The sequence below is a fragment of the Adiantum capillus-veneris genome, chromosome 10 (genome assembly GCF_014529385.1).
Source record: "Adiantum capillus-veneris isolate H3 chromosome 10, ASM1452938v2, whole genome shotgun sequence".
Taxonomy (NCBI): Eukaryota; Viridiplantae; Streptophyta; class Polypodiopsida; order Polypodiales; family Pteridaceae; genus Adiantum; species Adiantum capillus-veneris.
Window position 1 is genome coordinate 19,505,350 of NC_140940.1, and position 26,441 is coordinate 19,531,790.

At 45.0% G+C, this 26,441-nt stretch overlaps 1 protein-coding gene across 1 annotated transcript in view; it reads right to left on the reverse strand.

The window, feature by feature from the left end:
* Positions 1-409: 409 nt before the first annotated feature.
* LOC147448519 (protein CHROMATIN REMODELING 35-like) overlaps positions 410-26,441 on the reverse strand; it is a 56,920-nt gene continuing 30,888 nt past the window's right edge. The window contains exon 4 of the mRNA XM_086521090.1: positions 410-2,549. Within this exon, the coding sequence (XP_086377216.1) occupies positions 702-2,549 (1,848 nt within the window). The 3' untranslated portion in view covers positions 410-701. The remainder of the gene's footprint in view (positions 2,550-26,441) is intronic.

Below are 26,441 nucleotides of genomic sequence, written 5' to 3' on the forward strand. Positions count from 1 at the left end.
TCGCATAGGTCTTACAGGTCTCTTGGAATTGTTCCTACGACGTTGAAAACTTCTTCTTCTCTTTTCCTCTCTCTCTAGGCATATGGTATATATAAAGACGAGCAATTCACTTCTGATATCTTTCTCATGGTACAATCAAACGTTTAAGCAACCTGTTTTAAAGACTCTTTGGTTCATGTCTAAAAGGGCCTCGAGGATTTCTTTTAGTGTCTTTTTTAAGTGGACATTGCATTTTGGTAAAAACCTAGGAAAACAGGCACTCAACTGTCCTGTTTTGGGACAAAACTAGTATTAAGGAGCACCCAATACATCATTTCTTTTATCAAACACAAAAGCCAAACCTCTCCTTTATCAAGTAGAGTAAGGGGTACCGGCTGGAGGAAATTCAAAAAACTCACCGAGATACCCGTCTGCAAAGCAAGGAGCCTCTTCTATTTTTGTTGTCAAAAGTCTGTACAATGCAGTGAGCTGCTCAACAAGCCCAAAAGCTGCGAGGTCCATCCCAAATTTAAGTTACTGGTGACACCTTATACAAAAGCACCCGAAACGTCTGTACAATGCAGTGAGCTGCTCAACAAGCCCAAAAGCTGCAAGGTCCATCCCAAATTCAAGTTACTGGTAACACCTTATACAAGCTGACACATCCATGATCACCCACAAATACATACATACACCAAAACTGCGAGCATATATGACAATTTTTAAACAAACCGATATCTAAAACATCTGACCACATTCTCTCGCAAGTGCGGCTTTTCAAAATACAAGTCTACTTCTTGAGGAGCAACTTCATGACAGTACAGCCCATAGTCCCCATCATTGCACCCTTCAAATATCTGTTTTGCTAGCCACTCCTTTTCGCAGGCCCTCAAGTGAGCATCCTCCTCCTTCGTACCTTCCCCTACCAAGCGATAAACAAAAACTTTCTTCCTTTGGCCAATCCGGAAAGCTCTACTTATGGCTTGCCGGGATACCATGGGGTTCCATTGCACATCAAGAAGCACAATCCTGGAGGCCCCAATCAAAGAGACACCTTCCCCACAAGTTTTAATAGAGGCAAAGAGAATTTTGGCCTTGGAATCCTCATTGAACCTGTCTATTGTACTCTCCCTTTCTTCGAGCGATGTGCGCCCTTCGATCCTTAATATCTCTTTGTTGAGATGCCAACCCCATGTCTTCTTGAGTACCCTTTCAAGAAGATCAAAGGGATCCAAGTATTTGCTGAAGAGAACAACCTTCTCTTTCATTGGCACAGCTAGCTGCAACAGGTCGAGGATGAACATAATCTTGGAACTTGCTCTAGGATCCTCCTCATCATCATTCCATTGGATACCACTGCAATGTGCAGCATCATTGTCAACTTTGAGAAGCACTGGATGTATGCAAACTCTCATGAACTTGGTGAAGAAATCCAGCTGCTTCTCTGTCTTCCTTGCCAATGAGGAAAGCAACTCTTGCTGCTTGTCAGTCAGCTTTAAATATAATGTCAAATCAATTAGCCCGGGCAGATCTGCCAAAATCTGACCCTTGTACCAGTGTACAAAGGGCTCAGACAGCTGTCGAAGCTGGCTGATTGCTTGCCTTTTGTCTTCCTCTTCCCCCGACCTGATGGTCTCTCCCAAATCCTTGAATATATCTGACTCCACGGCCTCTCTTCCTGATCGTTTCCTAGGGCTTTTGGATGGGGTGGAACCCCCCTTTGCAGAGAAGGATTTTGCTTTCAGAAAGTTTTCCAGCAGCCTCTTTGTGCATGAAACATTAGAGCTCATGAATTCCGGTTTCACAAGATGATAAAGATTATACAGCTCGTCAAAGTTATTTTGAAAGAGCGTGCCTGAAAGGAGCACACGCCGCTTGGTGCGCACTAGTGACAAGCTTTGAGTGATCTGGGCTTTCTTGTTTCTGGGGAAATGGCCTTCGTCCAGTATAAGGATTCCCGGAGCATCTACAAGCAACTTCCTTATCTCTGGGAAAGCTGCCGCATCTTTGTCACCTGTCAATGTGGAAAATGCTGAATAGCCTACCATCAAAACACTCTTTTCTGCCTTCCATTGTCGAAGCATCTGAAGTTGGCGATGTCGCTTGAGCTGATGGCCCAAAGCATCTGTGTTGCTGTAGTCCTCCCCTTCCACTGATTTGGCTTCTTGAAGATTGAAAATCACGATATCATCAACCTTCCACTTGTGAAATTCTCTCACCCAAACAGAGAGCATTCCCTTGGGTGCAACAATGAGGGGCTTCTCATCTGGAAAAGCAGTCTGAAAGCTCTGAAGAAAGGCAATCACCGTGAAAGACTTGCCTGTTCCAGGTGCATGTGCCAAAATGCAGCCACTTGGTTCATCCTGAACAAGATTTCGTTCAAGAAATCTGAGACCCTCCTCTTGGTGCGTGCGTAATTTGTCCTTGTACTGTGGATGCAATGCGAGAGGTTTGATTGTCGGTTTGTGCACACACAGACTTTCCGATTCATCGGAACACTGCTCCACTGCTGGTGCCCTCGGCAATTTTGCCACAGCCAGTTCCTTTCCAGTGTGCCTTCTACTGGACTTCTGCAGATCAACAAAAGCACCAATGCATGGTCTCAAGAAAAAAGCCTTAAAGATAAATGAAAAATAATGTTAAAACCAAGAATCAAAGCCAAATCGGATGTCAAAAGGATGTGCAAGCTGCAACCCCTGAACCCATGGTAATCAACAAACACAAATTCCATCCCTACATCCCCCCACTAAGAGAATAAGCAGTAAAAAATATTCAATGAAGCTATTCGTATTACAGGAGTCTCCTCAGCTTATTGCTTTTAAGAGTCTACTGAGAGGTATTAACTTCACCTAAGGAAGACGGGACCTTCTGGGTTGACCTTCCTGTCATTTGATGATATTGGTATCCTAATTCTTGTTTTGGGTTTTATGACGTCTGTCCTTGTTGTGGGTTTTATGGCGTCTGTCTTCCCGCAAGTCACTTGCCCATGTATATCACTGGCTATGACAATTTATAGGATTAGGGTTTTTGCATAATTTCCTGGACGTAACTGATCATTCCGTTCGTTTGGCCAATCACCGATTCTCTCTCTCTCTAGCCAATCTCATCATCAAGCCAGAATCCTTCTATGCCGCATTGCCATGCATTGACTTTCTCTCTCTAGAGATCGCTGATTTTCTCTAAACCTGAATTTTTTTTCCTTTGGACTAGAGATTTTCTCTCTCTAGAGTCTACTGATTTTTTGCCACTAGAACAATGCAGAATTTTCTCGTTCTAATAACAAAGATTGTCTTGAAAAAATAATATAAAAGAAGCGCTTTTTCTTTTTTTTTTAGAAAACTGCCAGCACTTGAAGAAGCAGACCAGGGGTAGGAGGGTTTGCTTTTGGTGCGCCTTGCCTCTACGAGACACAAAAGTGGGTTAACACATCATAAAGAAGGAACTAGTCTTTAAAGAAGTTGCTCCAACTCCCTAGAAAAGAACCCAAAGTTCGTGAACTCTCACTTTGGATACCCCGCAACGAATTATCACATCCTTTGACATTTCTACGCTACGCTTGCCTTCGAAGAGATGGCACAGTACCGATCTGAATGAAGGTGTGCAGGGATTAGGTGGGCCCCAATTTCAATGCCAGAGGGACCAATTATGTCAAGAGCTTCAACGCCAGGCTCCTAGAGCAGACGCTTTTGTCACTAGTTTCCTCTGGACTAAGAGGCCACAATTATCTACACTCTTAGAGCAGTGCCCTTGAGAGACCCATCTCGCTGACTAGTTATGGACGTGACAGCGACCAAGTACCTCTGTTCAGAGGCCCAGGTACTGCGGGACTTGCTTCGGTCTTCCCTTCAGTTGCATATCCAATCAATTTCCACATTATGAAGTTAGCACGATGTGATATTTTCTTGGGCATGCCTTGTGGTTCTACAAGCACTATAGCAAGCTCATGCAAGAGAACGAAAGATTCAATTGAAGCACAAAAATAAGGAGTTATTGAATGATTTGAGTCTTCTCATAGGTAAAGGAGCGACGATGACATCCTGAATGAATCTTCTAGTCCTCGGATTAAGTTTTATTTTATATATTTTTACAACACTATATGAATATGATGACCATAACTGATGACCTGGAATGGATGATGGCATTTTTCCATCACATCATGAGGGTGTTCACTACAAAAACTCTCCACCGACTTTGGATGGACGATCGCATTCAAAGAGACATCAACTGGGAACTTGCCCTTTGATGAGGTCCAATCTCATTTGCATTGGAATGGTGTAAATGCGTGACATACTTACTTTCCATATTGTTGGGAGTACAAAATTTTTGGCCATTGACAAACTTGCAAACGCACTCACGGTGTCTATAGCTAGCATATCCATGAGTTGGGGACTTGGCCTCTAATGAGGCCAAGTCCCCAACTCGCAGTGTCTGTAGCTAGCATATCCCTTTTTACACACTACCACCGTTGCACATGTATGCATGCATGTATGTTCCTTTGTGGGATTAAATTTGGGGAAACCTTGTGCAATGTAAAGATGTGTGGACATTTTTTTTCTCGTTGCTATATCCTTCAAGCAAGGACGCTTTGATTTTGAAGGGTGATATGTGACAGGTTTTTGCGTCAAGATCATTGCATTTGTTTGGCAATCATAGATTCTCTCTCTCCTAGAAAGGTGGCCCCTGCGAATTTGTTCGTCAAAGCCACAATCCTTCTACGCCACGCATTAACTTTCTCTCTCCTCTCTGTAGAGAGCGCTGATTCTAAACCTGAATTTTTTAATCTCTACTGCATATTTTCTCTCTCTAGAGTCTACTAATTTTTTTTGCTACAATGGAGCAGAATATTTTCTCTCTGCTGATTTTTTTCACTAGATTGCACAATATTCTCTCTCTAAGAACAAAGATTTTCTCTCTAAAATTGAATCTAGATATAGTATACAAAAGCGCCTTTCCTCCGTGCTATTGTTGCGGATCCTCTGGACTTATAAAAGCAACCCTCCGGGGTGTAATTGCTTGAACGCACTCTCTCAAATTTCAGTTAGTGTGCTCAGATTTCAGCCCTCCGAATTTTGTATCAAAAAATATCAATTGAATAAAGAAATACGGGACCAAGGGACACTGACAGTGGCAATTCATATCATATTGTATACGAGGGCTTCCCGTCCAATATCTTCTCTCAATCTCCGTTCGCTCTCAGCTTTAGTTCAGTTATTCAAGTTGTTTGTAGTTATGAAATGTTCCACGATTCTCCAGATTGTAGTTGTCTACGTGTTTTTGTTAGACATTGGTCTTACTTTCATCTCTTTCTCATCGCTTATGGCAGCCCAAAGCACTCATGGAGCTTATCACCTCTCCATGTACCTTGATATTGTATGACCATTGTAACAAGCATGACCACCTTGTTTCGCTTTATAGTTACTTGATAAGGGAGTAAGAGCCAAGCTAGATTCGGACCCGACTGGCGAGCACAAGTCCGACGTGGCAGTAGCACAAAATGTGGCAAAATTCGAGGCAAGAATGTTGTTGGATTTTGAGGCATGGTTTTGTCAAAGTTTCAAGCCCTAGTCCAGTGGTGGCTCTAGTATCTCCCAAGAGCACATTAGGGAGTGCAGGCTGTTTTGTGGTTGTGCCCTGGCCACACCTGAGGTGGAAGTATTTTCTCGACGGTGCACTCCACTGTTATGCCCACCCAGTAGGCTGACATGAGGCACGACCCCTGTTCCTAGGGTTACCCAAGGTCAAAGTCTCCTGTGTTTTGCATTTTCCCTTATAAAATGCGGGTAGTATGTGACATACTGCCCACGTTTTATTAGGCTCATGCATGTTTTATAGGGCCGTGAGGTTTCTTGGCTAAGTACGGCACTTTTGAGTTTCCCTTATGTATGCAGGACCCCCAACCCCCCCTTTTGTATTTGCATATCAGTGAGTAGTAGAGCTTGCCAATGTTTTGGGTCACACGCGCTCTCTAGCATGTGTTATGTGCCAAACCACCTCTCTAGCATTTTCTCTCACCAACATTTTTCCACTCAACGTTTTTGCATGCGATCGCATTCTCTCTAGCACTTCAATTTTCCACTTCTCCCCCTCCCTTGTTTTGGAGATTGCACAGCATGTCACGTACACATGGGTCTGTGTGCCACGTAGACATGCGTCATTGACTTCTAGAGCCAATTTTCCCTATTCCTAGATAGGAGTGTCTAGAATCCTACGAGGATTAGAACCAACAATTTTGTGAGCCTGTTCGCAAGACCTACATGTCCAGACGAGTCCATTAGATTAGGTTTTCCAGTTTTGGAACCCTCTATGCATAAATGGTTTGTACACTCGTTTTGACTAATCTTATTATACTATGGTGGGCATCTGGCATGACGTGCATATAATTTTAGGCTAGAGGAATCCAAGGAGCCATTCCCCGCGTCAGTCGGATTCTCAGGTGGGCGTGCGACAATTTCTATCACAAACAGCTGACGTGTCAAGCCACTGAAGAATGGAGCCCAACCTGCAGATCCTGGCCGAGGGGCCTAAACCCTAGTCCCTAAGTGAAGAAGCAGAGGCAGCAGAAGAAGTTTTACCAACTTGCAAAGTCTTGCCGAGTGGCCTATTTTTTAAGAGGAGTTCCCGCCAACTTATGGGACCCTGTCCGGGCCCAAGTGACCCAAAGGCATTTAAAAAAAGCAAGCCCACATACACAAGCATGTAGAAGCTGATGACGTGGCATCATGTACGGAATTCCGAATTTTACACTAGTTGCTGATGTGGCAGATTGCACAAATTTCCGCGTTTTACGCTGGCTGCTGACGTGGCAGAGGTGTACGGATTTCCGCAAAACGCACTGGCAGCTTTTTGGGTGTGGCACTTTTGGAACATATGCTTTTGAGTTTATTGCTTTTCATGTAGCTACTTTTGAGGCCAAGGGCCTTTAAATATGTGCGCAACGCTCATTCTCTGGCACGCTTCGGTGAGAAGGTGCAGAGCGCGAGTACCAGCATTGTACGAGTTCAAGCAATAAAAAGAAAAACCGAAAGGGACGCCAAGGTTTGGGGCCATTACTCTCTTTCCGCCACTCCGTGTCACGTGTGCTCTCTCTCTCTTTCAATTTCAGTTGTTATTGAAGTGCTAAAAGTCTGTTTAGTTTGTTATTTTCTATTGGCACGTGGTGCCCGTCCTGTGACAGTTTCACCAAGAAACTAACCCCCATTCAAACTTATTAATAAATCATTTTTATGATTTATTTTGAAGGAATTTGATAGAGGTTTTGTCCTAACTAGCCCTTCAGTGATTTATAAACCCAAATCCTTGCCTATAAAGGGAGCCAGGCACCCATCGATTGGCATCAGATTGCATAGCGCCAACAGTGGAGCTTCTCTAGCGTTTTGCTCCAAATCAGCCTTGGCGTTTCTTGCAGCTCCAGATCAGCCCTAGCGTTTTTGCAGATTTCAGCCAGCAATTCCAGATTTCAACTCTAGCGCTAGCTCCATACTTGCAGACCAGCCAGCGTTTTCAGATTTCAGCTCTTCTGTAACCGGAAGTGTGCGAGATCCACGAGCGCTAGCCTCTCAGATGCAGTCCGTTACTTCGGCAACCCATTGAGCTTCTCCTCGGCCGTTCCCTCGCCGCATCGAGTGCTCCCATTGCTATCCATCATAGCCATCATCAAGATCTGCGTTTTCAACCCTTCATTTGAAATTGTGTACAAGGGGGGTTCAACCCTTCCTTGAGTTTTCAACCCTTCATGATTCTTCTCACATCGGGAGTGCAATTCGGCCCCAAATCTACACCTGATGGTCATCCGCAATCCCACATCGAGAAGGATCCAAAGGTGCATCAAATCAGCCCCAAAGGTGTTTCATCTTAAAGAGTTACTACAACCACATTCCCCATTCTAGTCAGTAGAGTCAGCACTTGAGGTATTGCATGTGTGTACATTCCATTTATGCAATGTAACAAACTGTTGACGTGTCGACCTACTGAAGAACGGAGCTACCGGCCGAAGGGCCTAAACCCTAAGAAGAACAAGTAACAAAAGAAGTGTCACAAAGTGATGACGTGGTTGCCCAAGAGCAGAAACCCTAACCCTAATTTCTGCCAGAAACCCTAACTGCTGAAACCCTAATTTTGGAGACCCTAACCCTAAAACCTGCAAACCCTAATTCTGCTGCCAAAAACCCTAAAACTGCAGAAACCCTAACCCTAACCCTTAGGGCAGATTTTCGCATTTTGCGTTGGCTGAAGACGTGGCAAGCTGTACGGATTTCCGGGATTTACGCTAGCAGCTTTTGGCTTTGCTTTTGGACCAGAAGCTTTTGAGTTTTAAAAGCTTTTTACTATAGCTGCTTTTTAGGCCAAGGGCCTTTAAATATGAGGCTAGGGCTCATTCTCTGGGATGCTTCCTGGAGAAGGTGCAGAGTCTGGAGTACCGGCTTGTACTTTGATGATGCAATATAAAGAAATACCGAAAGGGGCGCCAAGGTTTGGGGCCAATACTCTCTGGGGTGGAATTCTGCCACTCTGTGTCGCGTGTCGTCTCTCTCTCTCTCAGTTCACTTGTTATTGAACAGCTGTTATTGAAGTGCTAAAAGTCTGCAGAGTCTGTTCTTTTCTATCGGCACGTGGTGCCCGCCTTCTGACATGCAATCTAAAGCAAATACCATCGGGTCTCTCTCTCTCTCTCTCTCTCTCTCTCTCTCTCTCTCTCTCTCTCTCTCTCTCTCTCTCTCTCTCTCTCTCTCTCTCTCTCTCCATATGTGATTCGAGCTAGGAGACGACCTAGAGCAGAGTGATATCATGCTCGATGGACACACCAAAGGGAGATCTACCGGATTCAAACACAGCATGAGCAGACCAAGCAGAGTGAGATACAAAAGAGTCTTCTCCGACCCGCCTGCTATACTACAAGGGCTCTTCACACCTTACCCCCCTATGCATGATATCCTACACTCCCAGTTTTCTATCGAATGGAGCTAGTTTGCATCTCATGATTGTACCTCCTAGTTTCACAGTTCCATCCCCTCATCATACTGGCACATGTATTACCCCACCTCCTATCAGATTACTGCACCCTTGTACCACCTTACCTCTAGCAGTCTTATATTACTTTAGTTCCGTTCTTTTTAAGCACTTCTATTCTTTTTTGGATACCCAGAGGATATATGGTTTTGTCTCATAAACCAAGTTCAACCTCTAGAAGACGTTAATAAAGCTCTCTCTCTCTCTCTCTCTCTCTCTCTCTCTCTCTCTCTCTCTCTCTCTCTCTCTCTCTCTCTCTCTCTCTCTTTTCAGGGAAAAATAAAAGGAACCATCATTCAAGCTAAAAGGAATCACTAATGCAAGGAAAGGACGTAAAGGATTTGTAGAAGTGTAAAACCTAGATCTTCACCATTTAAATTCCGCTGCACCTGACATTGTATCAAGGCTTTGAAGATTTTGCACTAATCCACTAATCCGCAGAAATCCTCTCATGTTTTTGGTTGTGTTGGCAACCCTTCAGTGTATACTCCTCCCTCTCTTGGAACAGCACGCGTGCCATTGCGCGTAGGACAGTGTGCCTTGAGCGTTGGAAAATAGCAACCAATTGTATACGCGGCGTTACATGTGGGGTGCGTCAACGAGGGGCTAGATAGTCTCCCGCAGAATAGTCTGCAACCTTCCTTGAACCAAGAGCGGAAATCCTTGCATGGTCAAGACTTGTAGCGGTATGGAGACCTCCACCAACCAAGAAGGCGAGCAAGTTTCACCCACGGATCCTCCCATGAGTCCTCTCTCTACCCCTCCATCCTTGCCACCCAATCCCATGGCTTCCATGATGTGGATGATGATGGAGATGATGATGCGGCTAGAAGAAGCACGTCGAGTAGATCTTGTAGAAGCGGCGGAGCAAGAGGAACATTGATTGGTGGCCGAAGCCGAGGCTCGTAGACGGGAGCGTGAGGAGGACGCCAAGGCTCGTAGACGCGAGCGAGAGGCTGAGGCCGAGGGCGGTGCCATCCGATACCTTTTCTTTGGAGCCGGATTATGAAAAGCTTTCCACGACCAATGCTATACGGACGACCAATGAACCAATTCTTGAGAAGATTACGTTCAGTAAGTATGACGATAAGATGGATGCTATTGTCCTTTATTCTTGGTTGCATCAATTTACATCTCATTTTGCGGTTGTTAAAAAGTTTGATAATAACAAAGTTCTCTTGGCTTCCATGCATCTCACGGGCGATGCCATTACCTCGAAGGATGAGTGCATGGAGACGAAGGAAGAAGCCCACAAGGCGGCTCACTCTGTTAGAGTTCAAATTCCTGTCCGGTGGTAGCTCCGATATCTCCCAGGAGCAGATTAGGGAGTGAGGGCTGTTTTGTGGATGTGCTCAGCCGTATCTGAGATAGACATACCTATTCTCAGTGATGCACTCCACAACGTTGCTCACCCAGTAGGCTGGCATGAGGAGGGATCCCCGTTTCTAGGGTTTCTCGGGGTCAGAAGTGAGTTTACATATCTATTAGCATTTTTTAGCCATTTATCAAGATCGTGGGGTTTTGCAGAAGGTAGGGAAATTCTGGGAATTGCCTATATATGCAACCCACCCCGTTGTACTTTTGGCATGTGTTGTGATCATTGCAGAGCTTCGGCGTTTGGGCACACTCTCTCTCTCTAGCGTTTTCTACTGCTAGTGTTTCCTGTGTGTGCAGCTTCACCCTCTCTCTAGCGTTTTTTTCCACCAACTCTCTCTCTCTCTCTCTCTCTCTCTCTCTCTCTCTCTCTCTCTCTCTCTCTCTCTCTCTCTCTCTCTCTCTCTCTCTCTCTCTCTCTCTCGCATTTCCACTTGCGATCTCTCCCTCCCTTGCTAGCGCTTCCATTCCCTTACCGTGTGCACATCCTCTCGGTGTGGCATTTCTTGCAAAGAATTCCCATGCCCGTTCGGTGGGCGATACACGCTAGGAGCTTGAGTATGAGGAGATCCATCGCGATAGATCCAAGATCTATTGGCTGCCTAGTCTGGAGAGGAGGTTTGCTCGCGGTTGCAGACAACTTCGTCATCCAGTTCAGTATTTTCCGTTGCACCTTTGACATGGTATCAGAGCCACGGCGTGCTCTTGAATTGGATCGCTGACTTGTGCGCGTTTTTGGTACTGAATTTCCGCGGCGGAAAGAGATTGTTTGCTGTTTTTCTGCATTTTTCACTCATTTGGGGCTGATTTCGGCTGTAGTGGGCAGATTTGCAGATTCTCTCACTTCTACCTCGACCTAGCCTCGTCAAATGCCTAATTTCTCCAACACCATGGAGAGGAGTGATGATTCTGATACAAATTCAGCCTGTGATAACGAAGTACACAATGAGGGTACAACCGGCGGTGGTGGTGAACTACCCATCAACGAGGAGTGGGGAGATTGGTCCCAGTTCTACTCCGGCGTGGATGATCAACCAATCAAGATACCTACCCTTCCTACTTTTCCCGTTGATTGGCAATTGAATGGAGACAACTATCAACGCTACCATGATGACAGTCTTCGACTCTTACTAGCTGAGGTTTTGTCTCGAGCAACTTTCAAAGCCAAAGGACCCTATGGGAGCAAATTTATGGGAGCGTGTCAATGCTCGAATCCGGTCTTTAATTATCCTCAACAGTACACCATCAATTATTAGCCACATAAGACGAAAGATGCAAAGTTGATTTGGGAAAGGCTTTCTTCACTTAATGATCGAGTTTCTTCAATGAAGCGGATAGCCCTCAAGGTGCAGTTGAGAACCCTCGATGCGAAGCACTCTTCCATGCGGGATCATATCAACAAGATGCACGACATTCAACAAGAGATACTTTGTTACAGGCTTGGGCACCCCAAGTCGGGAATCTGATACGACACACGAGAGAATCCCTTAAAACACTTAACAACTTTAAATCACAGTTCAATTCACTCGACACAGCCTGGCGTAGTTCCATGCCTAGAAGTATTGGCCCCAAAAGCTGGCACCCCTCTCGGCATTTATTTTTATATTAATGCTTGAGCAAAGTACAACTTCCGAGGGGACCACTGCGTCGAGATGCTCTGCAGAGTAAGGCCTTTAAGGGTCCATTTATTCTTACAAGGGATGCCCCAAAAGCAGTAAACTCAAAAGCAAATTGTACCAAAAGCATCTGGTCCCAAAATCTGTCATAAAAGCAATCAGCGCAAATTACGAAAATCCGTACAGCATGCCACGTCATTAGCTGCAACGCTTTTTGCGAAAAAACAATACGTAGCCACGTCAACAGTAATCAACGTGAATTCCAAGGGTTTCCGTACAGCTTGTCCACGTCAGCAATTTGTATAGTGCTGCCACGTCATCAATTTGAGACATACCCCCCTCTTGAAAGAATTGTAATCCCCCTATATTACGCCTGCATAATTAGACATGAGCCCTAAACCAATTCGGTAGACACTGACTCCAAGTACCGACACACTAGACGACACAAATCCAGCACTTGTACAAAGACGACAGTCACATCACATTCACATTCAAGTCATATCACATAGAATCCATTCAGATCTAGGACCATAATTCTCGGCAACGTATTTAGCAATCGCATCTAGATCCGCATCGGACCTCACTAATGTCAGATTAAGTAATCCCATATTGCGATCATGTCCATAGATTTCTCGAGACCGAAATGTTGCAATCATTTTGTCAATCATTCCATCTGCACTCAAGCACAATCATGTGTGAGTAATCATTTCCGGGAATTCCAATCCATCAATCAGATACTGAGTTCCTACTGAACAGACTGTTTCAATCATTCAGTTCTAGCTATATGGCCATCTCATCCCTCGGGAACTCTTGATGCGCTAACAACAGTTCCATTCAATCATTCATCATGATTTAAAATGCATGATTCTTATCGTTATTAGGTTCATTCTCGAGCTATCATTGCTCCAAATTTATCATCATCTCATTCTCGATCCTATTTTGTTCACAAATAGCACGATCTTCCATAAACTTTTTTTCTTTTTTCCGAGAAAAAGATCCTTCTAGTAGTTAATGAAAATTGCCCATAGGGCTACAACCACCTCTGCAAGAGAGGGCTACAACAATCATGATGGGGAGTGTAACAAACTGCTGACGTGTCAAAGCCTAAAGAATGGAGCCAACTTACAAATGATGTGGCTGCCCGAGAGCAGAAACCCTAACCCTAATTTTTGCCAAAAACCCTAACTGCTGAAACCCTAATTCTGGAAACCCTAACCCTAAAACCTGCAAACCCTAATTCTGGAAACCCTAACCCTAAAACCTGCAAACCCTAATTCTAGAAACCCTAAGAAGAACAAGCAACAGAAGAAGAAGTCCTACCAACTTATGGGGACCCCGTCCGATGGGGCCCGAAGTGACATAAAGGCATTAAAAATAAAGCAGAACACACTCAAAAGACTTTACACATCAAAATATGATGATGTGGCACCTGTACGGACGTCTCGGAATTCGCGGCGGATTTTTAGGGAAATCCCGAAATTTTAGGAAAATGATATTTTTGAGGTCAGCTTTTCATATTTGATGTTTTTAGGCTTTGGGCCTTTAAATATGAGCCTTGGGGGCCCTCTCTGGCACTCTTTAGCGTGCAGATTGCAGAGCAAGTGCTCCTCGGCTGTTGAATTTTGTGAATCGGCAATAATATAAAGAAATACCGAAAGGGGCGCCAAGGTTTGGGGCCAATACTCTCTGGGGTGGAATTCCGCCACTCCGTGTCGCGTGTCGTCTCTCTCTCTCTTTCAGTTCAGTTGTTATTGAAGTGCTAAAAGTGTGTTCAGTCTGTTCTTCTCTATTGGCACGTGGTGCCTGCCTTGTGACAGTGGTATCAGAGCATCAGGCGTGTGCTTTTTTGAAAGCATACCGGTCCTACACAAGAGCAGACAGAGCTATGGGAATTTTATTCGAGGTATCTTGGGCACTCCCACCCTTACTTCATCGCGCATCAGGCGCGCTCCCGTCTTCACCGCAGTGTCTTGCAGGGCATAAGCCAATTAAGATCACTTGCAAGAGAAGGATCCAGATTTGTTTCAAGTCACTGTTTTTCTCAGAAGCAGTGCCATGCAGGTGTTGATGTCTACAGCTACCAAGCAGCATACTCCAAGTACTTGGCAAGCTTTCAAGAAAATTTTTGCCCGAAGTTATATGGTTTCTGACATCTTCCTTCGGAGTGCAACTTCTGGCAAAGTGGGGTATCCTGAAATGCTTGCCATGGAAAGCCTAGCAGATTATGACTTGAAATTTCTCGACATCTCCCAGTAGATGTCTCTTCACGAGCAAATGACCTTGGAGGTTTAGTGTGATTGCTATCTCTTGGGACTACCATCGCCGCCAAAGAAACACTGTCTGTCCAAGAGCTGATGGACCATGCCGTGCTCGACTACGACCTCATGGAAGGAACCTAACCCTAATTTTTGGTGCAGGTTTCAAGATAGAAAGTCAATCGACTTTTCGAGCTCGACTAATGTCGAGATTGCTTTTTAAGTTTGAGTTTTGTTTGATCTTGTTTGGTGATCCTGTTTGGAATTTGTTTAAAATGGATGGTATCTGCTTTGAACCTGTTTTGGTGCCGATTTGAATTGTTTGACTCTCGTTTGATACTGGTTTCAATGGTTGGTGATTTCACTCCCGTGTGGAGAAGTAAGAAATACTGTTTTGGTATTGTTTGAACCTCGGAACGACGCAGGCCGATGCCTGGGGAGCGTTTCGTTGTATGTTTGAAAACCTCCGGACGACGCAGGCCAATGCCTGGGGAGCATTTGGTTGTATGCTTGTAAAATAATTGTTGTTGTGACTCTCGGCCCGGACCTGGATGGTTATGCGGGAGGAGTATTAAGAAGTCTGAGCAGTGGTTACTCTCAGCACCTCCAAACGACGTAGGCTGCGGTCTGGGGGGGGGTTTTGGTTGTAAAAGGCCTCTATATCTCCCAGCCCGGACCTTTTTAGGTTATGCGGGAGGAGTGATGAGGGAGTCGTTGAATATCTCCCGGCCCGGACCTTGTTAGGTTATGCAAGAGGAGTGTTCATCGGCGGCTTTATGTTTCTATGTCTTGTAACATGCATATGTGATCATTTGTGTTGCATTGTGATGTGCCAACCACTGAATATTCCTAATTGGATGAGATTGAATGGGTATGTAATTTTAGTGCATCAAGACACCCGTGGAAGATCAGTACGGTCTAGGTGTGATGGCTAATTTTACTACGCCCGAATATCAAGAGTTCCGATCTGGACGAAGGGAGAAGCTAACTCCTTGATCAAAACAGCCGATAGGAGCAGCTAACTCCTTGATCAAAAGAGCAGAAAGGAGAAGCTAACTCCTTAATAAAAAGAGCAAATTGATTGACCCTTGGAATGACCCTCGGAAATTTTGAGCTAACTTGAGTTGTTTTGCAGATATGCTGTAATCACGGACGATTACTCTCTTTCAAGAAGGGGAGATGTAACAAATTGATGACGTGTCAAAGCCTAAAGAATGGAGTCAACTTACAGATGATGTGGCTGCCAGAGAGCAGAAACCCTAACCCTAATTTATACCAACCCTGACTGCTGAAACCTTGATTCTTGAAACCCTAACCCTAAAACCTGCAAACCCTAATTCTGGAAACCCTAACCCTAAAACCTGCAAACCCTAATTCTAGAAACCCTAAGAAGAACAAGCAACAGAAGAAGAAGTCCTACCAACTTATGGGGACCCCGTCCGATGGGGCCCGAAGTGACATAAAGGCATTAAAAATAAAGCAGAACACACTCAAAAGACTTTACACATCAAAATATGATGATGTGGCACCTGTACGGACGTCTCGGAATTCGCGGCGGATTTTTAGGGAAATCCCGAAATTTTAGGAAAATGATATTTTTGGGGTCAGTTTTTCATATTTGATGCTTTTAAGGCTTCGGGCCTTTAAATATGAGCCTTGGGAACCCTCTCTGGCACTTTTTAGCGTGCAGATTGCAGAGCAGGTGCTCCTCGGTTGTTGTACTTTGTGAATCGGCAATAATATAAAGAAATACCGAAAGGGGCGCCAAGGTTTGGGGCCAATACTCTCTGGGGTGGAATTCCCCCACTCCGTGTCGCGTGTCGTCTCTCTCTCTCTTTCAATTCAGTTGTTATGGAAGTGCTAAAAGTGTGTTCAGTCTGTTCTTTTCTATTGGCACGTGGTGCCCGCCTTGTGACAAGGAGACTCTCCCAATGAAAAAACAGCATATGTACAATGAGGCTAAATCAAGAGATGGAAGGAGGGAAGAGCCACACAGGTGGACTGTAGTGCCATCTGAGCACACCCTGGACCAAAGTGAAGAAAGGCCCAGGACGTCAGAGTCGAAGGAAAGCCTCTCTGCGCTCCCGCATGCGGTCAGAGCTGCCCTGAAGTCGCTCGAACTGTCCTTTGAGAGTATGGATCAGCTCTAGCCATAGATCCCGAACAGTCTTTGCTAAAGGTACAAGGCGAGCCTCGAAGGTGCGGAAGCAACGGGCCTGCCAGATGAACCAGAGTGTCAGGCCACTGATGAGCTCCCAACACTCCTCTCTCTCACTGCACCACTCCTGTGGAGTAACCTCTGTAGCAGGCTGGAGTGTAGGTCGACCCCCCTGCATCACTATCATCCTGCTGGTGGAGGATAGCTCAAACTGAAGTGCCGGGCCCGTGAGAGTAGACCAAGCAACTGCTCCCCATGTGTACTGCTGAGCGGTGGAAAGAGTTTGCATCAGTCGAAGAACACGAAGCCACACCTGCTGTGCCAATGGACAGTCCCAAAGACAATGACGCTGACTCTCCACAAGATGGTCACAAGCTGCACGTGCGGCCGAGAGACCACTATGTACAAGCCAACTCCCAATTGTTGTAGCTCGGTGTGCTACCAGCCACTGGAACAAAGTAACTCGCCTCCGCTGTCTGGAGTCCCACAACCTCTCCCAAAAAGCTGCCAAGAACTCAATTGTGAGACCCTCCTCTTGCCAATGAGGTGCTGCAGCAGGACGAGCCTCTCTCTGCGCTGCCAGTATGTGACGTCCCAGTCGAACAGTGTACTGAAAGAAAGGGACACCTGGATGGTCTGCTGAGGAGAAAGGGTCCCTCCAAAGCCACTCTCCAAGATCCCATTGTACTCGTGCCAGTGGACAGCTCTCCCAAGCCCACGGTCTCCAGTGGCTAGTCTCGAGAGTTGTTGGGTCGGGATCTATGACACAAGTCCTCCCACAGATGCCCACCACTCGGATCCTCTGAAAACAACACTCTGCGACCTACGGAGCCTCTACTGCTGCAACTCTGTGTAAACGTCCCTCACCCTGTAGCTCAAAAAACAGGAAGGGTACAGTCTCTGAGCAGGCCCGAACTAAGATGAGAACCTCCAGTCGTGTGAAGGCTCCCATCCATCTGGGCGCTGCTGACTCGAGAGGTGTGAGCCACTCAGACAGGTGTGAGCCACTCAGCTGGTACTGCCTCTAAGATGTCCTTACACATGCTCTGCACCCCTCTCATGCCCTATAGCTGAATGCCTTGAAGCTCCTCTGACAAGCCTGAAAACTGTAACCAGTCACATAAAGAGCGTGCCGGACCCTCTGCCATGGGACGCCAGGAAACATGAGGCCGACTACCAACCAAGTGGCCTCTCTCAGTGCTAACCATGGGGTTCTAAACAAGGGGTTGTCTCAGACGCTCCTCCGTGCAAGTAGGTTGACGATGCTCTAGGCCTCTCTGCATTTGCTCCCAAGATCGGGGTAGACTCACAGCAAAGCGGTCCTCCAGTTTCCTGCTCAAGCCAACTCTGCGCATCTCTGTGAAAATCCATCTAGTCGAGGGCCGCCAGGGGCCTTCAGCTTGAGGCACCCTAGTACTAAGCCGTTGAAGCAAGAACTCCTTCCAGGGCTCCTCACGTGGAAGAAGTCCTCCGACGATAAACTTCCCAAGAAGGGCTCTACTCTGCTATGTTGGGTCTATGATCCCCAACCCTCCTTGAGAACAAGGAAAAGTAATGACCTACCATGCCACTTTGGCTCGGGCTATTTGAGTGTCACGCACTGACCAAAGGAAGTTCCTAATCAGCCTCTCTACCTGGCTGATACAAGAACTCGAGAAGATCCAACAAGAAGTGAAGTACCACAGAGTAGCCAACAACACATGGTTGGCCACTACAACTCTGCCTGAGCTGCCGGAGAAAGTCGTACGCTCCAATGTAACAACTTCCTCCTGATAGACAGGAGGAGGGGAGCAATCTGCTGCTCGAGAGACTAGTCCAAACCAACCTGACAGCCCAAGTATCGAACTGCAATCCCTAGGGGAATCCACCTGAAACCCTCACCTCGCATCCAATCTGGCGTAGGAGCACTACCAACCGAGAAAGACACTATCTAGATGCACAACAGAAAGTCTCAAGAGCCTGCTCACACCTGTGAAGGTTGGCCTCCTGGCCATCCAAGTACAAGGCTGGGTCTCTACAAACTCAGCGTCTAGTAGCTCATCTCCCCGAATAGGGAGCGCTAAGCCACGTAAACCAACCTGTTGTGAAACCAAAAACCTGCTCATCGCCTCAGCATAGAACAGAAAGAGGAAGGGGGCAAGAGGGCAGCCCTGTCTAACCGAACGTGTGAGCATGAATCAATCACCTCTACCTCCTGACAAAAGTAACTGACTGTGTGTCTGTCTGTACAAAGCTGACACCCCTCTGATCCAAGCATCTGAGAAGCCAATCCTACGTAGAGTGCCCTCCAAAAAGTCCCAGTCAACTCTGTCATAGGCCTTCTCAAAATCAAGAAGAATCACCAGATCCTCACCACGGAGCCGCACGAGGACAGAAGCCTCCCAAAAAGTAAAGATGTTGTCAAGGATACTATGCTCCTTGACAAAACCTGTCTGAGTCCCATGTATAATGCTCTCTAGAAGTGGCTGAATCCTCAAACTGAGAGCCTTGGCAAGAATTTTGTAGGCTGAGTTGAGGATGGTGATGGGGCGCCAAAGAACGGAAGGCTCTCCCTTCCCTAAGTAAAAGGAACCTTGAGCACAGTTCGGAGCACTCATCTTGAGAAAGAACAACATTCATTCCGCTGCACCTTACAGAAAATTTGTTTGATAAGCTACAATTGGGGAACATGAAAAACCCAAATATAAATTGCACATGAGGAGTTTTGTTGAACGTTGACTACTTGTCTAAGCTAGGATCTAGTTGAAAATTCTAATCGCAAATTCTACCAAATTTTAGAGCTTTCATCTCTTCAATTTGTGCAGAAAAAAATGCAATTAATCAGTTGTATTGATCGAAAGCTCTTCTAAAGAAGAATAATTCATTAATACAAAGTCCTTTCGGAGGGGGGTCGGCTCCCAAAAGTCCTCCGGCGAAGATATCCTAAAGACCGCGTTTCGCACAACGTTTGGTCTTTATGAATATCTAGTCATGCCTTTTGGCTTGACTAATGCACCGGCCACGTTCAATCGATTAATGGAGAAAATCTTTAAACCCTACCGCAAATTCACTGGAGTGTTCTTTGATGATATCATCATCTACTCCAAGTCCTTGGAGGAACACAAGCAACATCTCCAAGTGATTTTTCAAGCATTGAGGGAGAACAAGCTTTTTCTCAACCAAAAAAAAAGTGAATTTTTTCTTCAAGAGATTCAATATTTAGGTCATATTATCTCTCAAGATGGTATTCGTATGGATCCATCAAAATTAGAGGTAATAAAAGTATGGCCTAATCCAAGGAATCTACATGAGCTAAGAAGCTTTATTGGTATGTGTGCACACTATAGACGCTTCATAGCTAAATTTTCTCAACTAGCAGGACCATTACATGACTTGACAAAGAAGAACGTTAAGTATTCATGGATTGCTAAGGAGAAAAATTCTTTTCACATGCTCAAAGAGAAGCTTACCTCCCAACCAATCCTCATGCTTCCGGATCTCTCAAAGCCATTTGAGGTCTAATGTGATGCTTGTGGTGATTGCCTTGGAGCAGTCTTGCTTCAAGAAGGGCATGCCATAGCATATGAGAGCCGAAGACTCAATACAAATGAACGTATCTTAGGCATTTATGAGAAAGAGCTTTTAGTTGTTCTACATGTCCTAGACACATGGAAGCACTATTTATGAAGGACTCCATTTATTCTACGAACCCACCACCAAAGTCTCAAGTACTTCATGACGCAAACCAAGCTTTTCGACAAACAAACGAGGTGGGCAAATTTTCTTTCGCAATTTAATTTTCATATTGCTTAAATTGCTGGTAAGCACAATCAAGTGGCTGATGCACTTTCACGACGACCAAAAGTTAATGCGGTGTCTATAGCAACTCACAATGATCTATCTTCTATGATAGATAAGTATGCTACTGACCCTGACTTTAGAGATATAATGTCAGTCCTTGTTTTGGGAAAGAAAGAGGAACCATTCACCTTGTAGGATGGTTATCTTCTCCACGACAATAGGCTATGTGTTATCGACTTCCTTCGTGAGAAAGTCGTGTATGAATCCCATGCCCTTCCCTATGCGAGACATAGAGGCATTCAACCTACTCTCCAAGGAGTAGAAACGTACTTCTATTGGCCTACCATGAAAGTGGACATACAAGAGTATGTTTCAAAATGTGTAGTATACCAAAAGACCAAGTATGATAGAGAGAAGCAGCCTGGATTACTCCAACCATTGCCTATCCCAAATTCACCATGGGAAAGGAGAGTATATCCATGGATTTCATCTTTGGATTACCCAAGTCTATCCATGGGAATACGGGACTATGGACAATAGTCAACTGTTTAGCAAGCAAGCACACTTTATTCTTGTCAAAAAAACTAGTAAGGCACACCAAATGGCAACTCTCTTCATATCACACGTTTTCAAACACCATGGATTGCCAACATCCATCGTGTCAGATAGAGATCCTAGAATAACCAATAATTTCTAAAAAGGTCTCTTTGAAAATCTAGGAACAAGAGTGAATTTCTCTTCGGCCTATCACCCACAAACGGATGGCCAAAGTGAAATAGCCAATCTTACGATACTCGATCTACTAAAGACTTATGCTATCGAAGTAGATCAACGCTCACAATGGGAGAAGTACTTACCTCTTGTAGAGTATGCGTACAATAACACTATCCATACTTCTACGGGAAAAGCACCTTTTGAAACCATTGAGGGAAGACCTAAAAGTCCCTTGCTACTTAAAAGTACATGGGAAGATCTTCGCTGCCGATGAGTACAGCTGTGACCTACAAGAAGAATTTATAAAGATTAAGGAGGCTATATCTATCTCTCAACAAAGGCAAAAAGCTGTTGCTGACAAGCACAAACGATTGGGTATTACTTAAGTTTCCTAAGGCTCGATTGAGGCAAATGACGGGCAAAAATTCTAAGAGCAATCAAAAGTATTATGCTAAATTAGCAAAAAGATACTATGGTCCTTTTCAAATCTTGAAGCCAATCAATCAAATGGCTTATCAACTCAAGTTGCCCAACCATTGGCTCATACACAATGCTTTTCATGTAAGCCTACTTAAGCCCTACAAAGGAGAGCCACCAAGTGAACCAATTATTGAAGACCCTCGCGAAATCGAAGACCAAGAAGAGGTGCTACAACCCGAAGCTATCCTTCGGCGTGAAGACGAAGTACTACGATATGGTAAGATTATCCGATGGTATCTTATTAAGTTCAAAAATTATCCTTTTAAAGATGCTAGATGGATGCAAGAAATACAACTTAAGGATAGTATGAACCTTGTCAATGCTTACAATGCTACAATAGAGTAAGCAAATGTATAAATTTCTTTTAAATGACCAATGTTTTTGTCTTATAAGACTAGTTCTTTTTTTTTATTGTGCACAAATTTAAGTAGTATGACGACGTCTCTCAAATACGAGGTAGAACTTGTTACTCTACTTCGGAGAATGGAATGGACTAAAGAGCAGACAGGATTGCGGCAAGACACGATTGTGGCAAATATGTGTCACGTGACACATCCAACCCTATGTGTCCGTGGACAAGCTACAGCATGACCAGGGTTCAGTTCAATCAAGTCAATCTAGAATAGGGAGTCTGTTCGCAGATCGTGCATGTCCAGACACTTAGAGTAGATGCATATCCTCTGGTTGCACACAGCATGTCATCAGCATTACCATCAAAATCCATCAAGAGCATTTTCCAGTGCATTAAACCCATTTTCCCTATTTTTGACATTTTTCACTTATTATTTTAAGTGACTTTTGTTGGAAAGGAGGTATGGCAATTTTGCTAAACAAGTATATCAAGAAACCTAGTACTAGCACTTTCGGGTAGAAGAGGCAGCAGGAGCACCTTGCTCAATAGGAAACTTCTCAACAAGACCCCACCAGAGGCCTAGCGTTTTCTGCAAGAGATAGTAGAACCTAGCGTTTTTGGATTCAAGACCAACCCTAGCGTTTTGCACAGCAGATCAGCCCCGGCGACCACAGTAAACAGCAGATCCCCTAGCGTTAACAGATTCCACAGCAAGAAGACAATTCAGCCCTAGCGTTTTTGAATTGCAGTTCAGCCCTTAGCGTTCTGCAGTTCCATCGCGACAAGATCAACAAGTAGACCAGTGCTTTCAGTTTTCAGCAGTCAGATACCGCATTAGAGTCACCGAACCTCGCAGATCTCACCTTCCCACAGCAAATCCTCGCCGCACGGTGAGATCATCAAGGTTTACAGTTTCAGCCCAGAAAATGCAGATTTCAGCATCTGCGTTTTCAGTGCGTCATCGTCGATTCGTCATCATCGACATCGTCACCGACACAGAGTCAAAATTCAACAGATAAAGATTTGCAGATTTCAGCCCTTAGAGTTTTCAGATTTCAGCCCGTCTCGTCGTCGACATCGTCGGCAAGTCCAAGCATTGTAGAGATTTGTGCAATCAATAGTAGACCGCTCTCGCCATAGAGAGTGGGGCCTTCGGAGGAGGGTTTTGACAACATTCTAGTGTTGTATTCTTCTCTCTCTAACTCTCAGTCTCAGCACCTTCATTCACAGTGTTCACCACTTTGTTTGTGTCCATTGCACTCTCTCATTAGAGGAACGGAAGGCTCTCCCTTCCGTAAGTAAAAGGAACCCTTGAGGACAATTCGGAGCACTCATCTTGAGCAAAGTGCAACATTCACTTCCGTTGCACCTTACATTGGTATCAGAGCTTTGGCAGTGTTCTGTATCATTCAAGGAAAGAACCACAGAATTTTTATTTTTATTTTTTGGCTTGTTGTGGCCGCATGCAACCTAAGTCCACTTAGGCGTGTGGATTCCTAATCGTGTTTTTGAAGAGTGACAAGAAACCCAAGAAAGAAGGGCTTGTCCAGCCTCCCCTTGTGCCTCTTTTCACTCATTGAGAGCGGACAGTGCACTTCACGGCCGGCCAATTGACATGAGGTGGGAAAAAGCAACCTTGGTGTGAGCGCAAGGCCGCAAAGGGATGCGCCCGCGGAAAAGAGCAGAACTCGGGTGAAGAGAATATCCTTCTCTAGCACAGAATGCAAGCAAAAGAAGAACCTCAAGACCCTCAAGAACCCCAACAACCCAAGACCCGCAAGGACCCAAGTTCCTCGTGAACTTAAGAACCCAAGACTTCAATGGATGGTCATCACCCGAAGCGGAATGGATACTTCGCATGGATGTAATGAGCATGGGAGTGGCAAAGAAGAGTTTTCCCCACCAGGAGGTTTTTCTGACCCTCCCCCTTCCCCATCTAAGCCAAGGGTTGCACTAACTCCTAAGGAGGCTTTTGATCAAATGATTATGAACAGGAGGATAGAATGAGAAGCGCAACGCGTCGCCTTGGAGCGCCAGCGCAAAGCAAGAACAGCAGAAAGAAGGGCAGCCATAGACCGTGAATACGAAGAAAGAATGGTAGCCATAGCACGTGAACACGAAGAAAGAAAAGCAGAAATGGATCGCGAGAACAAAGCAAGACAAGCAATGAATAACCGACACATGAAAGAGATGTTGCGATTCTTTTCTCATGTGCAGGCACAGATGCAAGAGATTCTGGAAAAGAAGACTCTCTCAGACTCTTCTTCTCCAAAGCATGACACACAAGATTTGCATGATGATAAGCATGATGAATTGAATGATAATGATAAGCATGATGATTTGGATGACAATGACAAGCATGATGATTTGCATGATGATCAAGATGTGATTTCTCATGAGCATGATGATTTGCATGATCAAGATGTGATTTCTCACAAGCATGATGATTTGCATGAAGATAATGTGATTGTTCACAAGGATGATGTGTTAGTTGATACTTTCTCTAGTGAAGCTAACCTCATTGCAGATTCGATCAATCACGAAGAACCGATCTTGGCTCTCGAGTCGAGGTCCACAGAACTCCCACAAGAAGATTCGATCTAACACGAAGAACCGATCTTGGCTCTCGAGCCTAGGTCCAAAGAACCCCCACAAGAAGTATTCTGTGTTCGTATGATTAGTCAGCAAGCATTGTTCGAGTGTTTCATTCCTGATCGTTTCCTGTATTTTAGTCAGCGGTGTCTTTATGTGATCCCTTTTCATAGGCATGCCATATTGTACGTTGAGCACGATTCACTCATGAATGAGCACGGATATATGCGAATTTCTCATGAAAAGCTGAAAAGTATGCATTCAAGGAAGTCATATTCCATGTCTCTTCCTTGGCATGACACAGTATCCGAAAGAGCACAAGAAGGATTGAGCATCAAGCATGGGCATTTCCATTGTGTTTTTCCACAGTTGATTGATTTAGATCAAAAAGTCAAGATTCGACCCCATTGTTTACGTGTGGTTTGGCACTCTGTCTCTATTCATCTGCATTGCATGCTCGAAGGAATAGAATTTTTCCAGTCACTTTACATAGAATGGGTATGTTCATGTTTTTGTGTTGGAATTGGTTTCAAGAATTTTCATCCTCCGAGATTCTTGAAGAAGGTAGACGCATGACTATCGACAAAGTTGAAGCATTGAAGGAGACTCAGAAGACTTTGTGTCGCTTTCGGCACGGCCCAAAGAAGCAAGCGTTGCAGACCTTTACGAGGTTCAAGTATCGCATGACCCACGCATCGGAGTGGGCCGGTGAAGAGTCCTTTCCAAGATTCCAGACGCTATTGACGATCTCCCTCGACTCCATAAAGTTCGGTACCAGTACCTCACTTTGAAAAGGAGGGGATGTCACGTGACACATCCAACCCTATGTATCCGGGGACAAGCTACAGCATGACCAGGGTTCAGTTCAGTCAAGTCAGTCTAGAATAGGAAGTGATCTGGCAGTTTTGCGAGTCTGTTCGCAGACTGTGCATGTCCAGACACTTAGAGTAGATGCATATCCTCTGGTTGCACACAGCATGATCATCAGCATTACCATCAGAAGCATTTTCCAGTGCATTAAACCTATTTTCCCTATTTTTGACATTTTTCACTTATTATTTTAAGTGACTTTTGTTGGAAAGTAGATAGGACAATTTTGCTAAGCAAGTATATCAAGAAACCTAGCGCTAGCACTTTCGCGTAAAAGAGGCGGCAAGAGCACCTTGCTCAACAGGCAACTTCTCAACAAGACCCCCACAGAGGCCTAGCGTTTTTGCAAGAGACAACAGAACCTAGCGTTTTTGGATTCAAGACCAGCCCTGGCGTTTTGCACAGCATATCAGCCCCGGCGACCACAGTAAACAGCAGATCTCCTAGCGTTAGCAGATTCCACAACAGGAAGACAATTCAGCCCTAGCGTTTTTGAACTGCAGTTCAGCCCTTAGTGTTTTGCAATTCCATCGCGACAAGATCAACAAGTAGACCAACGTTTTCAGTTTTCAGCAGTCAGATACCGCATTAAGAGTCACCGAACCTCGCAGATCTCACCTTCCCGCAGCAGATCCTCGCCACACTGTGAGATTCATCAAGGTTTACAGTTTCAGCCCAGAAAACGCAGATTTCATCATCTGCGTTTTCAGTGCGTCGTCGTCGCATCGTCGTCATCGACATCGTCACCGACATAGAGTCAGAATTCAGCAGATAAAGATTTGCAGATTTCAGCCCGTCTCGTCGTCGTCCTCATCGTCGTCGACATCATCGGCAAGTCCAAGCATTGTAGAGATTTGTGCGATCAATAGTAGACCGCTCTCGCCATAGAGAGTGGGGCCTTCGGAGGAGGGTTTTGACAACATTCTGGTCTCGTATTCTTCTCTCTCTATCTCTCAGTCTCAGCACCTTCATTCACAGTGTTCACCACTTTGTTTGTGTCCATTGCACTCTCTCATTAGAGGAAAGGAAGGCTCTTCCTTCCATAAGTAAAAGGAACACTTGAGCATAATTCGGAGCACTCATCTTGAGCAAAGTTCAACATTCACTTCCGTTGCACCTTACACTAAATCTCCCAAGCACCAAATGGATTAGTCAACCATCTTGGAAAGATGTCGTAGGGTAAAAAGGGATCCTCTACCCGCTAAGCAAGATTGACTAATGACTAAGGCTTTATCTGTTCTACCTCATAGTCAAGGACGACTATG